Source organism: Erythrolamprus reginae, chromosome 12 (assembly GCF_031021105.1).
Source record: "Erythrolamprus reginae isolate rEryReg1 chromosome 12, rEryReg1.hap1, whole genome shotgun sequence".
Taxonomy (NCBI): Eukaryota; Metazoa; Chordata; class Lepidosauria; order Squamata; family Dipsadidae; genus Erythrolamprus; species Erythrolamprus reginae.
Window position 1 is genome coordinate 5995281 of NC_091961.1, and position 15691 is coordinate 6010971.

The following is a 15691-nucleotide window of genomic DNA, read 5'->3' on the forward strand; positions in this document are numbered from 1 at the left end:
CACGTAAAGTTTATTGTCACATTACTGTTACACGAGAATGAATTCAACTTAAATATCTTTTAAGTTTGTATGCTGCCCCGAGTCTGCGGAGAGGGGCGGCATACAAATCTAATAAATAATAATAAAAATAATCTTATAGACCTGTGCTACTCATAGGTGAATTTCTGTAATTAAAGTAAGCTTTGGTTTACTAAAGCTACTAACTTTAAAAACAAAACAACTCCTATATCTTCAAATTAGCAAGGTTAGAAGGTGGGGCAGATAACAGGGAATTAGAGGACAGAATTCTAACCAAGGGTGATAATTTTTAGGAGTCATGCAGAAAACCGCTTCATATAAAACATTTTAATTGAAACTATGGGGAAAAGAGTTTTCATTCCGGATCTAGAAACCACACATCCATCCGTCTTCAAGATGACTCATCAATTTACATGGGTTATTCATGCTCTTTTTAAAAAAAAAAAATGCTTATGGAAGTCAATTAATTTTCTCAGCATTTGAGTCACCGTTGTCAACCTATTTCTCATCATCCATCGCCCAAGCTAGCAAAAGAAGATAGCTCCTCGTTGTCATGTTTTAAGAAGGGGCACAGACAATAAAGAGGTTAAGAGACAATCCAGCAATGGTCATTGGAAGTTGTGTCTATCTATGGCAGTGTTTCCCAACCTTGGCAACTTGAAGATATCTGGACTTCAACTCCCAGAATTCCCCAGCCAGCATTCGCTGGCTGGGGAATTCTGGGAGTTGAAGTCCAGATATCTTCAAGTTGCCAAGGTTGGGAAACACTGATCTATGGGACTGCACATGATGCCTGTGTCTATTTACCTTGTTTCCCCCAAAATAAAACATTGTTTAACTATAAGCTTTTGAGTGCATGGCAATAAGGCCAAGCGCTTATTTCAGGGTTAAAAATAAAAATAAAAATACAGTGGTACTTCTGCTTACGAACTTAATTCGTCCCGTGACCAGGTTCTTAAGTAGAAAAGTTTGTAAGAAGAAGCAATTATTCCCATAGGAATCAATGTAAGAGCAAATGCTGTGTGCGATTGGGGAAACCGCAGGGAGGGTGGAGGCCCTGTTTCCTCCCAGGAGATTCCAAGAGGGGCCCCACGGAGGCTTCTCCTTGCCTTTTCCAGCCCTGTTTCCTCCCAGGAGATTCCTAGAGAGGCCCCACAGAGGCTTCTCCCTGCCTTTTCCAGCCCTGTTTCCTCCCAGGAGATTCCTAGAGAGGCCCCACGGAGGTTTCTCCCTGCTTTTTCCGGCCGTTTCCTCCCAGGAGATTCCAAGAGAGGCCCCACAGAGGCTTCTCCCTGCTTTTACCTGCCCTGTTTCCTCCCAGGAGATTCCTAGAGAGGCCCCATGGAGGCTTCTCCCTGCTTTTTCTGGCCGTTTCCTCCCAGAAGATTCCTAGAGAGGCCCCACAGAGGCTTCTCCCTGCTTTTTCCGTCCCTGTTTCCTCCCAGGAGATTCCTAGAGAGGCCCCACGGAGGCTTCTCCCTGCTTTTTCGGGTTACAGTTTCGGAGGCTCGGGTTTGCAAGTGGAAAATGTTTCTTGAGAAGAGGCAAAAAAAAATCTTGAACACCAGGTTCTTATCTAGAAAAGTCCGTAAGTAGAGGCGTTTATAGGTAGAGGGACTCCTGTAATTCAGGATCTTATTTTCAGGGAAACACGAGTATGGGAACGCACATCGGGAGTGAGGGTGTGCGATTTTGGGGGTACAATATTTCATTTTTTTTAAAAAACCAAACACTCAACATCAAAGAGATCGACAGAAAGAAGGCAAAAAAAAACAACAACCAGAGCTCACCTCTTGCACAAACGAAACAAAAGCCTACATTTACAGCTGATGAGGAGTGATGGCTTCTTTTGGAATGGTCACTACAGATGAGGATGTGAGATGACACAAACAAGCTTCCTGCAGCAATACAGCCATCTCCTGAGTGATAGGCAATGGGGCATCTCAAACATCTCACCATGCGACCTGTTTAATATAAAATGCACCAGATCACAGTCTGTTTAGAACACACTTCCGGACCTCGATCAAGTTTGGCTTTCGCTTAGTTTTTTTCTACCCTGTTTCCCCGAAAATAAGACGTACCCCGAAAGTAAGGCATGTCAGAGTTTTTGCAGAATTTGCTAATACAGTGGTACCTCGACATACGAGTTTAATTCGTGCCAGAGCCGAGCTCGTATGTCGATCAATTCATATCTCGAACGAATGCATTTAGATTTGGCTTTTTGCGCCGAGATAACTGGAAAAAATGGAATTCTTGCACCACCTAGTGGACGCTCGGCTCATATCCCGAATTTGAGCTCGGGTGTCGAACAGAAATTTTGCTCGTGTCTCAGCTCGTAACTTGGAATACTCGCATGTGGAGCAGCTCGTATCTAGAGGTACCACTGTATAAGGCGCTGCCCGAAAATAAGGCATAGTCAAGTTTACATACGGTATGGTGGAAAAACATACGGTACCATTCAAAGCTGTTCATACCGGTACCGTAATAATGTGGCGTCCCCTGCTGGCCCCTTCCATTGCTTTGTACCGTCCAGTACAGCAGACACAGTCTGCTGCTGTCTCACCGCCATTACAGTCTCCACTACAGTGTGTAGACTGTAGTTCCTCTGGTGGCTGGAAGCTGCAATAGCGGGAGTATACTGTTGTACCATATAAGTGCCGTCGTATGTGTGTGTGGGTGCCATACTGACAGGTACCGTACCGTAATCAGTGCACAGTACGGTACACTTTCTTTGGGGGTGTCAGCTTTTCTGCCTGTGAATTTGTCTTATTTGAGAAACATAAGGCACCCCCTGAAAATAAGACGTAGCACAACTTTTGGAGCAAAAATTAATATAAGTCAGTGTCTTATTTTCGGGGAAACACGGTATATTTTTTCCCCTTTTTACGACCCTGTAATCCCTAGAGTGTCAGGGTGAATGAATGGCGCTGAGCGTTTACTGGCTGGCTGCCCTTCCTGACGCCTATGCAGAGTTCACAGCAGATTATTTTCTCTTTGCGCCCTGATAGAGAGACATTGGTCGCTGCCTAGGATTGAACTCTCAACCTTCTGTGTGGGAGACAAGCAGGTCAGGGCACCACTCTGGCTTTAGCTTAATACAGTGTTTCCTAAAGTGTGGCACTCGTAGCCCCAGGGATACGGGAAGAGTTTGGTGGGGGTATGCGTTCAGAAATACTTTTCCAACTTCATATTTATATTTAATATTTATATTCATATTTCAGCATTTGTAGACATTAAGTTGAAAAAAAGGAACAGACTATTGGACGTGGAACCGCACGAATCCCAGCGGCCGATAAGGTCCCAGAGTTGGCCTTCTCCGGGTCCCGTCGACCAAACAGTGTCGTTTGGCGGGCCCCAGGGGAAGAGCCTTCTTTGTGGCGGCCCCGACCCTCTGGAATCATCTCCCCCCGGAGATTAGGATGGCTCTCACCCTCCTTGTCTTTCGCAAATTACTCAAGACCCACCTATATCGCCAGGCATGGGGGAACTGAGACATCTCCCCTAGGCTTTTATATATTATGTTTTTGGTATATATGTGTTGCATGGGTTTTACATTGTCGGGGTTTTATATATTGTTCTCTTTTAATATTAGATTTGTTGCAATGTTATATTGTTTTTGATTATTGTTGTGAGCCGCTCCGAGTCTTCGGAGAGGGGCGGCATACAAATTTAATAAATTATTATTATTATTATTAACAACCAGGGAACCAAATTATGACAATCTGTCATCTCAGCACAATATCATCCTTCTCATTGATCCAAATTAATGTTATTTATAATATACCTTTTATTTATATTTTATTATGAATAATTTTATTTTTCATTTATTATTTTGCGTATGTACCAACAAATATATCCTAAGATTTTTATTAATATTGCTTCTTCATTGCTTATTTGACCCCTATGACAATCATTAAGTGTTGTACCATATGATTCTTGACAAATGTATATTTTATTTTATGTACGCTGAGAGCATATGCACCAAGACAAATTCCTTGTGTGTCCAATCACAATTGGCCAATAAAATTCAATTCAATTCAATTCTATTCTATTCTATTCCAGTACATACAGTTCCATTGTGCAGAATAGAAACATCTCAAATGGAATAAGGTGGAATCTAATTAAACTAAAATGTTGTCTTAATTTCAAGACACCATTTCTCTATTCGGGGACGATAAAGACCCCAAAATGCGCATATTATTAAAATACATCCACTTTTTTTTTGACGAGGGTACTAAGTGTTACAAAATTTTTAGAAGGGGTACACATATGTCCAAAGTTTGGGAAACACTGGTTTAATATATTCAATTAAAAAAAAATTCTGCATCCAATCGGAGGTATTTACAGTTTGCAAAAAGCAAGGACACTTTTAATGGTGCGATTCCTCCTGGCTTCCAGAGCGAGCACATTTAGATAGCAAAGGTCGTTGCACATATATTGGGATTATTCCACTGAGTTGCAGAGAAGGTTCAGAAAATGTTATCTAGCATAGAAGCCAGTTTTCAATTGTTTTTTAAAGAAAGAGATAATAAAATAAACAATGAGAAAGGAAGAAAAACCCCTTAGCAACAGTCATGCACAGATCATATTGGCAATGTCTAATTGATAGTCAAATAATATTAGCCCCCCCTCTAAAGCAGTGGCTCTAAATCTGGGGGTTGAGACCCCTTTAGGGGTTGAATGATCATTTCACAGGGGTCACCTAGGTCAATGGGAAAAGACAAATTTCCCCTGGTGTTAAGAACGAAACCTTCTATTCTGGCGCCTTGGAACATGTTTTTACAATGTGACCAATCAGGTGTTTACAGTGGGGAAGTCCCTCTGACCTTCCTGCCAATCAGCTTAAAGCTCTCTTAGGAGAACTGGTGCTAGACTTATGGTTGGGGGTCACCACAACATGAGGAACTGTATTAAGGGGTCGGCGGCATTAGAAAAGTGGAGGACCACTGCCCTAGAGGTTATCAGTGGAGCAAATTAATTGTCTTGTATCCCATTCCCTTCGATCTCCCTGACGGTTGGGAAAACCCCAATGAGTGATGCAAAAGTGCTTTGACAATGAAATATGGAGCGTTTTGTGCAGATTTAAAACAAAGGGCAGAAATACCCCAATATCTCCCGAAGAACAAGCCAATGAAGCCCAAGCCAAACTTCTCCAAAAAGAGGTAAGTTGGTTTGTACTTGGCTAAAGAAGGAAGAGGCAGCCTGGGCTGTAACGCAGAGTTCCCTCTAAGCTGAGCCGTGAGCCATCGCTCACTTAAAAATCATCATCAACTCAGAGTTTTCCAAACCTGCCCAGAAGCCGAGAGGGAAAGAGTGAGAGGGAAGGAGAGAGAGAGAGGAAGAGAGGAAGAGAGAGAAACAGATAGAAAAAAAGAGAGGAAGGAAAAGAGAAAGAAAAAGAATGGGAGTAAGGAAGAGAGAAAGAAAATCAAAATCTAGTTTGAAACTAGCTCAACTATTTAAGTGGCATTTTGATATTGATAGAGTTTTATGAGCTCACTGTTATAGACACACAGTACAGTATTTTATTTTGAAATTCTCAGAGGCAAAACAGGGTGGGTTTTTTATTTGTTTGTTTGTTTGTTTATTTATTTATTTATTTATTTATTTAATATTTCTGTGCCGCCCAGTCCCGAAGGGACTGCTGCTCAGACACTATACTTTTCCGCCCACCCCCCCAAAAAATTAGAGGGAACACTGGCTGTAAGTCCCCCAAGTTATTATCATTGATAATACCGCCAGTATTTTTCCATAGAATTGCTTAAAACTGTCATAGTGAAAGCAATTTTTCCTACTTCCTCCATTGCAAGAAAACCCACCCTTTACTGGACCAGCTAGCCCAGTGATGGCGAACCTATGGCAAGGCTGCCACAGGTGGCACACAGAGCCATATGTGCGGGCACATGAGCCGTTGCCCTAGCTCAGCTCCAACGTACATGTGTGTGCCAGCCAGCTGATTTTTGGCTCACATAGAGGCTCTGGGAGGGCGTTTTTGGCTTCCCGAGAGCCTCCAGGGTGTGGGGAAGGACATTTTTACCCTCCTCCCAGTTCCAGGGAAGCCTTTGCAGCCTGGGAGGGTGAGACATGTTAGCACAAGGTACATGGTTGTTAGAGATTGCCATTGTAAACTGCATATTGTACACTTGTACTAAACTTGTACTTAAAGAGTTAAAGTGCACTCAAAGAGTTAACTTGTACTTGAAGAGTTAATATTCAAGGCTGTTTTGTCACTTCCTCATTGAAGCTATAAAAGCTCATTATTCTGCTCAATCACTTCCTTTACTTTTGCCTGAGAAGGGGGAGTTGTGTTTAAGCTTCCTGCTTGTCTTCCTTCATGGCACCGGACCAGGATACCTGCGAGACCGCCTTCTGCCGCACGAATCCCAGCGACCGGTCAGGTCCCACAGAGTTGGCCTTCTCCGGGTCCCGGGTCCCGTCGACTAAACGATGTCGTCTGGCGGGACCCAGAGGAAGAGCCTTCTCTGTGGCGGCTCCGACCCTCTGGAATCAGCTCCCTCCAGAGATTAGAACTGCCCTCACCCTCCTTGCCTTTCGTAAACTCTTTGATTTTCTTTTTCAGATATAGTATCTGTAAAAAGCATAGTCTTGCAAGATGCATGGTCTGATGTTATGCATATTTTCATTCCCTATTACTCGGAGAGGGGCGGCATACAAAGCTAATAAATTATTATTATTATTATTATTATTATTATTATTATTATTATTATTATTATTATTACGGGCTACAAGAATGGTGGAAGGTCTTAAGCATAAAACGTATCAGGAAAGACTTAATGAACTCAATCTGTATAGTCTGGAGGACAGAAGGAAAAGGGGGACATGATCGAAACATTTAAATATATTAAAGGGTTAAATAAGGTTCAGGAGGGAAGTGTTTTTAATAGGAAAGTGAACACAAGAACAAGGGGACACAATCTGAAGTTAGTTGGGGGAAAGATCAAAAGCAACATGAGAAAATATTATTTTACTGAAAGAGTAGTAGATCCTTGGAACAAACTTCCAGCAGACGTGGTAGATAAATCCACAGTAACTGAATTTAAACATGCCTGGGATAAACATAGATCCATCCTAAGATAAAATACAGGAAATAGTATAAGGGCAGACTAGATGGACCATGAGGTCTTTTTCTGCCGTCAGACTTCTATGTTTCTATGTTTCTATTATTATTAATTGTAAAATGGAAGATGGAAGGCCATCTTCTTTAAACACAAATCAGGGAGCTACAAATGTTATATATAGTCCTTCCATTTCCTTCTCATCTGTCTGTCTGTCTGTCTGTCTGTTGTGGTTGGCTCTGGCCCAGCTCCTGCCCCAAGGAATGTGGAGGTGGATGCAGGGGAAACATCACCATGTTATAGGCCTGTTTTATTGCTGAAAGAGTCAGGTAGTGAAGTTTCCTCGGAAGAAGAAGAAGGTGGGGGTGACTTGGAAGAGGGGAGTTTGGCAGACAGCCCAGGAGGAGATCAATCATCCTTATCATCCTTGGATTCTGAACAAGAACGTATGACACATCCACGCATGCGTAGAGTGATGCATAGGAGACAACAACTGAAGGATTATTACAGGAGACAAATGAGGCCACCTGTGGTTGGGTGGGGGCTGCTGTAATTAGTGCTACAGATAAAAGTGCAGCCTGCTGTTTTAGCCTCATGGCAATTTATCTGATTCATAGTTTCATCAAGATCGTGGTTTTTGCTGTTCAGGATTGTGTGTGTGGACTCTCTGGACTTTAAAATTGGACTCAATTTCCCAGTTATTGGGTGAGCAATTGGATTGCATTTAACCTTTAGCAGACGTGGTAGATAAATCCACAGTAACTGAATTTAAACATGCCTGGGATAAACATATATCCATCCTAAGATAAAATACAGAAAATAGTATAAGGGCAGACTAGATGGACCATGAGGTCTTTTTCTGCCGTCAGACTTCTATGTTTCTATGTTTCTAACCTGTGCCTTGTGTGGACCAGAAAATCCCTTTGACATTTAAAAAGGGAGCTGTTTCCGTTTTTCTGTTGATAAAGACTTTTGGGTTTTCCTTCTATCGTGTGGTGTGTGTCTTTCTGGACTAATTACCCTGTAATTACGGGCGGTTGGGACACGCCGGCAGAACACTATCTATCTATCAGAAAGGACAATTATGTAACATGCAAGTCTGTGAATTCAGTTCCCCGTTAACCACTGGCTACCTGCATCTGATGAAACAGGATGAAATTAAATACACAATGTTTCTTTCAAAAGATTGGGGGGGGGGGATCTGATTTAGTTTTGGGTTGCTTTGATCTTTTTTCCTAGCAAACAGCAGGGGAAAAATATCTTTAGGGTTAAGGTCAGGTTCCATGTCTTGCAGTGTGCAAATAAAGTAGATGTACTTTTACACACATAGAATGCTTCTGCAAATCATGTGGTGAAGAAGTAAGATACACACATTCCACAACTAATTCAGAATGGAGGTTCCAAGAGGTTGGTATAAAGGTTTCCGTTCTTTTCTCTCCTGCAAATGTTGTATTTCCTGTAAACCAAAAGCCCAAACCTTTTGTCAAGGTTTATAGGTTCTTGGCAAACAGTCCTCCCAACACAAAACAATTGCAGGAATGTGAAGACTTTTTTTTCTTCTTCATAAAAACCGTGGGAAAATAGCAATCACATTCTACCTGTGGGTTGTCTCCACCTGTTCAGGCTGACTTTTAAAGAATCTGAGAACAAACTACATAGAAACTTCAAACTTGACAGCTTTAAGACTTGTGGACTTCAACTCCCAGAATTCTGGGAGTTGAAGTCCACAAGTCTTAAAGTTGCCAGGTTTGGGGACCCCGGGCATAGAAAAAACTTGTTGCTTGCGTTTTAGATTTTGGCAGTGGCTTCCTCTCCAAGTGTCTTTCAATGTAGTTTCTGAACATTTTGTTACCAGGCTAGGTAACATCTTCAGGATTTTTTTTAACCTATTCCTAAGAAGATAAGAACATAAGAAGAGCCCTGCTGAATCAGGCCAAAGCCCATCGAGTCCAGCATTCTTTGTCACACAGTGGCCCACCAAGTGTCCATGGGGATCTTGAGCAGAAAGAGAAGGCAAAACCCTCTCTCTCTATCTATGTATCTATGTATCTATGTATCTATCTATGTATCTATCTATCTATCTATCTATCTATCTATCTATCTATCTATCTATCTATCTATCTATCTATCTATCTATCTATCTATCTCCATCTGTCTGTCCATCCATAAGAACCTAAGAAGAGCCATGCTGAATTGGGCCAAAGCCCATCGAGTCCAGCATTCTGTGTCACACAGTGGCCCACCAATTGTCCCTAAGGATCTTGAGCAGAAAGAGAAGGCAAGAACATCCCTTTCCCTTGACCACCAACAAATGGTACTTAAGGGAACCCTGCCTGCCTCAACCAACATAGAGGCGGCACATGGACATCCGTTTCAATAACCACTGATACACTTGGCATCCATGAATCTGTCTAATCCTGCCTTGAAGCTATACAGGCTGACAGCTGTCACGACCTCTTCTGGAAGGGAATTCCATAAATCAACGACCTTCTGGGTGAAGAAATATTTCCCTTTATTTGTCCTCGCTTTCTTACCTATGAGCTTTAGGGAGGGCCTCCTCGTCCTAGGATTGTGTGATACAGAAAAGAATTTTTCTCTATCCACCTTTTCTATCCCATGCATGATTTTATACACTTCGATCAAGTCACCTCTTTAATGCCGTCTTTCAAGGCTGAAGAGACCAAGGCATTGCAACCTGGGTTCAACGCCTTGATAATTCTTGTTGCCCTTTTTTGCACATCTTCCAATTCCATTTTATCCTTCTTGAGGTGCAGTGACCAGAAGGATTCCTCTTTAGCTATAAATGTCTGGTATGTAATCGCACAATCAACTGACCACACGCCACACCAAGGCCAGGCAAAATCCTGCCGATGATGTTACCAAGCCCGGTAATAGAAACATAGAAGATTGACAGCAGAAAAAGACCTCATGGTCCATCTAGTCTGCCCTAATATTATTTCCTGCATTGTATCTTAGGATGGATCTCTGTTTATCCCAGGCATGTTTAAATTCAGTAACTGTGGATTTCCCAACCACATCTGCTGGAAGTTTGTTCCCAGCATCTACTACTCTTTCAGTCAAATAATCTTTTCTCACGTTGCTTCTGATCTTTCCCCCAACTAACCTCAGGTTGTGCCCCCTTGTTCTTGTGTTCACTTTCCTATTAAAAACACTTCCCCACAGAACCTTATTTATGCCCAGGTTCGCCTGGTGCACCAGTTGGACAGGGAGTCACTGCTCACAGTCATTCATGCCCTCATCACCTCGAGGCTCGACTACTGTAATGCTCTCTACGTGGGGCTACCTTTGAAGAGTGTTCGGAAACTTCAGATCGTGCAGAATGCAGCTGCGAGAGCAATCATGGGCTTTTCCAAATATGCCCATGTTACTCCAACACTCCGCAGTCTGCATTGGTTGCCGATTAGTTTCCGGTCACAATTCAAAGTGTTGGTCATCACCTATAAAGCCCTTCATGGCACTGGACCAGGGTATCTACCAGACCGCTTTCTGCCGCACGAATCCCAGCGACCGGTCATGTCCCATAGAGTTGGCCTTCTCCGGGTCCCGTCAACTAAACAATGTCGTTTGGCGGGACCCAGGCGAAGAGCCTTCTCTGTGGCGGCTCCGACCCTCTGGAATCAGCTCCCTCCAGAGATTAGAACTGCCCCCACCCTCCTTGCCTTTCGTAAACTCCTTAAAACCCACCTCTGCCGTCAAGCGTGGGGGAACTGAAACATCTCCCCTTGCCTATGTAGTTTTGTATGTATGATATGACTGTATGTATGTTTTTTATATATTGGGGTTTCTTGTTTTTTATACTTTTTAAATGTGTTATTGTTATTTTAGATTCTAACTATTAGATTTGTCATTATATATTGTTTTTATCGTTGCTGTAAGCTGCCCCGAGTCTACGGAGAGGGGCGGCATACAAATCTAATAAATAATAATAATAATTTAACCCTTTAACTTATTTAAATGTTTTGATCATGTCCCCCCTTTTCCCTTCTGTCCTCCAGACTAGACAGATTGAGTTCATGAAGTTCATTAACATTCATAACTACAGTAGTACCTCTAGATACGAGCTGCTCCATATGCGAGTATTTCAAGGTACGAGCCAGGAGGGGAGAGACATTTCTGTTCAAGTCCCGAGCTCAAATTTGGGATACGAGCCGAGCGTCCACTAGGTGGCGCAAGAATCCTTGCTTTTGGTTATCTCGGAGGGGAAAAACAAAGTCTAAAGCCATTTGTTCCAGATACGACATACAAGCTCCCTCCTGGAACGAATTATGCTCGTATCTAGGGGTACTACTGTATTCAGAAACTAAATCGAAAGACGCTTGGAGAGCAAACAATTTGCCAAAAACAAACTACATTTTCCCAGTTAGATTGTCGCTGTTTTGGGACTTTGCTTTTCCTAACTCTTAGCAAGAATTCCTTCGTGAAGGTAAGCAAAACGCACAGGAATTATTTGGAGCTTTCATGACGACGCCTCCCAGCAGGAATGGGAGTATCCTGGTCTTTCCTTACCTTTGCTTGCTTTATGAATATCCTTGTCCATAGAGCACGCGGTGCAGCAATGCTGAGGGCAACGGAATCCTCGGGATTCAAAAACGGCTGTCGTAAACTTGCGGACACAGGCCTCGTGGTAGAATTTGCCGCAGGTGTTGACCGAGCAACGCTTCACGTCTTTGCCGGCAAGTTTGCAGGAAAAGCATATGTGCTGCCCTTTGAAGAGGAGAAATGAAAAAAAAAAGGTTTGGGTGGAAGGCAGAGACGTTCTTTCGGGCTGGGGACCTGAATGGTCGTTTGCAAAATATTGTGGCATTTTTGAGGTTAGAATGCAGCACCGCAGCGCTACGTACGCTGCTGCCAGAGGTTCGATAGTTTGATTCGCACCAGGTTTAAGGTGGACTCAGCCTTCCATCCTTCCGAGGTGGGTAAAAGGAGGACCCAGATTGATGGGGGCAAGAGCCTGACTCTGCAAACTGCTTAGAAGGGGCTGTAAAGCACTGTGAAGCAGTATATAGGTCTAAGTGATGCTGCTATCAATGTCTTATCTCTATCTGTTTCTGTCTATTTTTTATCTATTAATATCTATCTATCTATCTATCTATCTATCTATCTATCTATCTATCTATCTATCTACCTACCTACCTACCTACCTACTTAACGTATCTATCCATCCATCCATCCATCCACCTACCACCTACCTACCGTATCCATCCATCCATCCATCATCTATCTATCTATCTATCTATCTATCTATCTATCTATCTATCTATCTATCTATCTATCTATCATCTATCTACCTATCTACCTACCTATCTATGTACCTACCTACCTACCGTATCTATCTATCTATCTATCTATCTACCTACCTACCTACCTATGTACCTACCTACCTACCTACCTACCTACCTACCGTATCTATCTATCTATCTATCTATCTATCTATCTATCTATCTATCTATCTATCTATCTATCTACCTATGTACCTACCTACCTACCTACCTACCTACCTACCTACCTACCGTATCTATCTATCTATCTATCTATCTATCTATCTATCTATCTCTATCTATCTATCTATCTATCTATCTATCTATCTATCTATCTATCTATCTATCTATCTATCTATCTACCAATCCATCCATCCATCATCTGTCGATTTTAATCTATTAGAATGCAGTATTGCAGGCAAATTCAGTTCAATGTCAGAAGTTCGATCATGACTCAAGGTTGATTCAGCCTTCCATCCTTCTGAAATGGGGAGCCAGATTGTTGGGGGACAATATGTTGACTCTGTAAACCCCTTAGAGAAGGCTGTAAAGTACTGTGAAGCAGTGTACAAGTCTAAGTGCTATTGCTATTTTCTTTCTCTCTCTCTTTCTTTCTTTCTTTTTTCCTTCCTCCCCTCCTCCCTCCTCCCCTCTGCCCACTGCCAGTAGTTCGATCCTGACTGCCTCATAGTTATTATGCCATTTTCTTTAGATATCCAATGTGAAGGAAAACAAAGAGGACCAATATCCTAAATCAGGGGTCCCCAAACTTGGCAACTTTAAGACTTGTGGACTTCAACTCCAGCGTAGCTGGCTGGAGAATTCTGGGAGTAGAAGTCCACAAGTCTTAAAGTTGCCAAGTTTGAAGACCTCTGTCCTAAATGGAGATCAACAGGAAGAATAGGCATTAAGTTAATTCATGAACTCAATGCTAAAACACACAAATGGATTCAATTGTCATGCTGCACAATGTGGATTAGGCTTGAAATTTTAAATTGCAGTCCATTTTGAAAGAGAAAGCAAGCAAGAATTTGTTGAGCAGACATTCGAAAGCCCGTAACTGATCCTTGTTTTGTAGCATTAGAGTTTTTGGTGTTCCAGCCACTTTCTCAAGGAAAGAAAGAAAGAAAGAAGGAAGGAAGGAAGGAAGGAAGGAAGGAAGGAAGGAAAGAAAGAAGAAAGGAAGGAAGGAAAGAAAGAAAGAAAGAAAGAAAGAAAGAAGGAAAGAAAGAATGAAAGAAAGAAGGAAGGAAGGAAGGAAAGAAAGAATGAAAGAAGGAAGGAAGGAAAGAAGGAAGGAAGGAAGAAGGAAGGAAAGAAGGAAGGAAGAAAGAAAGAAAGAAAGAAGGAAGGAAGGAAGGAAGGAAAGAAGAAAGGAAGGAAGGAAAGAAAGAAGGAAGGAAAGAAGGAATGAAAGAAAGAAAGAAGGAAAGAAAGAAAGAAGGAAGGAAGGAAAGAATGAAAGAAAGAATGAAAGAAAGAAGGAAGGAAGGAAGGAAGGAAGAAGGAAGGAAAGAAGGAAGAAAGAAAGAAAGAAAGAAAGAAAGAAAGAAAGAAAGTAAGTAAGTTCCACTTATTTACCATTTTTGCATTCCAGGCATATAAACTTCCCATCAGGCTGCGAGCTCAATCCAAGGCATTCTGGATGGAAGACCCTGTAGCATTCGCCTTCACAGGAGACTAGAGACTCACCGGTGCTTTCACAAATCTTAAAAAGAAAAAGGAGTGAGGGGGTTTACAGAGGGAGACAGAGAGAAGAGAGATTTGAAATAAAGACACTGAGTTTCTAATTCAATCCAGTCAACTATTTTCGGACTATAAGACGCACCGGTGTATAAGACGCAAGAGGTAAGTAAGGAAAAAAAGGTTTTTGTCCTCCCTGGCCCCCAGGAGCACCTTGCAAGCCTCCCAAATCTCAGTTTTTCGCAAAAATGAGCCTACTTTTGTGAAAAGCCATGCACACAGAAGGTTTGGGAAGCCTGCAGAGAGTTCCAGGGGGCTTGGGGAAAGCAAAAACACCCCCATTTTTGCAAAAAATTGGCACATTTTCCAACCATTTTTTTTTTTTTGCAAAACCAGGGCTATTTTTGCCAAAAAAAAGTTTTGCAGTATGGATTAACTTGTAAAAATAATTGCTCATTTATTCTAACGAAAGAATTGATCCTCTTTGAGTAGGTGAATGAGGAAGCTCTAATCAGGCAGGGAATGAAAAGCTGTCACTAGGTGGCAGCAGATAAACCAGATTTGGGGGAGGGGGAGTGAGAGAAATACTGGGGAGGGAGAGAAAGTGAAAGAGAGAAATGAAGAGACAGAAGGAGAGAGGGAGACAGAGAGGGAGAGGGAAGAAGAGGGAGAGAATGAAAGATAGAGAGGAAGAGGAAGAGGGGGAGGGAGGGAGAAAGTTAGAGAAAGAGAAAGAGAGGGAGGAAGAGAGAGGGAAGAGTAAAAGAGTGGGGTAGAGAGAGAGAGAGACAGGGAGAGAGAGAAAAGAGGGGGAGGGAGAGAGTGAGAGGGGGAGGGAGAGAGGGAGGGAGAAAAAGAGAAAGAGATAATGAGAGACAGTGAGCGAGGGGGGGAGAGGAAGGGAGTGAGAAGAAGAGAGAGATAATGAGAGGAAGTGAGAGGAAGAGAGAGTGAGACAGTAAGAGAGAGGGAGAGAGAGGGAGAGAGAGGGAAAGAATGAAAGAGAAAGAGACAGGGAGGGAGGGAGAGAAAAGAGGGGAGGGAGAGAGGAAGAGAGTGAGAGGAAAAGAGAGAGATAATGAGAGGGGAAGAGAGTGAGAGAGAGAGGAAGAGGGGGGAGAGAGAGAGAGGAAGAGAGAGAGACAATGAGAGGGGAAGTGAGAGGAAGAGAGTGAGAGAGAGGAAGAGAGGGGGAGAGAGAGACAATGAGAGGGGAAGAGAGGGAAAGAGAGTGAGAGAGAGAGGGAGGGAATGAAAGAGAGACAGGGAGAAAGAGAGAGACAGAGAATGATTCTCTGAACAGTGTGGATGTAGCTGAGTGAAACAATGTGTGGAATCTGAGAGATGCTCTCCATCCATCCCTCCGTCCATCTTCCCACTCGTCCAAACCCATAAGGACTTCCAAGGGATGCCTTCTATTGCTGTGAAGGATGAAGGATGGTTTTCTGGGTTGGCCAGAACCAGCACAAGGGAGACACCCAAGGAAAACGAGTGAAGGAAAGCAGCACCATAAACATCCTGAAAACACCTGAGGAACATTTTGTGGGGAGCGTTTCCAAAAGGGCTGGAGGCTAGGACCAACAAGCAGAGAGTCAGAACGGATGTCAGTGTTTGCTGTTAGGGTCACTGTTGTGG

General features: G+C 42.7%; 1 protein-coding gene across 4 annotated transcripts in view; it reads right to left on the bottom strand.

Moving 5' to 3' along the window:
* Positions 1–15691, bottom strand: part of NSD3 (nuclear receptor binding SET domain protein 3) — a 119999-nt gene that overhangs the window by 41010 nt on the left and 63298 nt on the right. For all 4 annotated transcript variants that reach the window (XM_070765362.1, XM_070765358.1, XM_070765360.1 and 1 more), the window contains exons 12-14: positions 13955–14081; positions 11622–11819; positions 1809–1982 (exon numbers count right to left, since the gene is read on the bottom strand). In XM_070765362.1, the coding sequence (XP_070621463.1) occupies positions 1809–1982; positions 11622–11819; positions 13955–14081 (499 nt within the window). The remainder of the gene's footprint in view (positions 1–1808; positions 1983–11621; positions 11820–13954; positions 14082–15691) is intronic.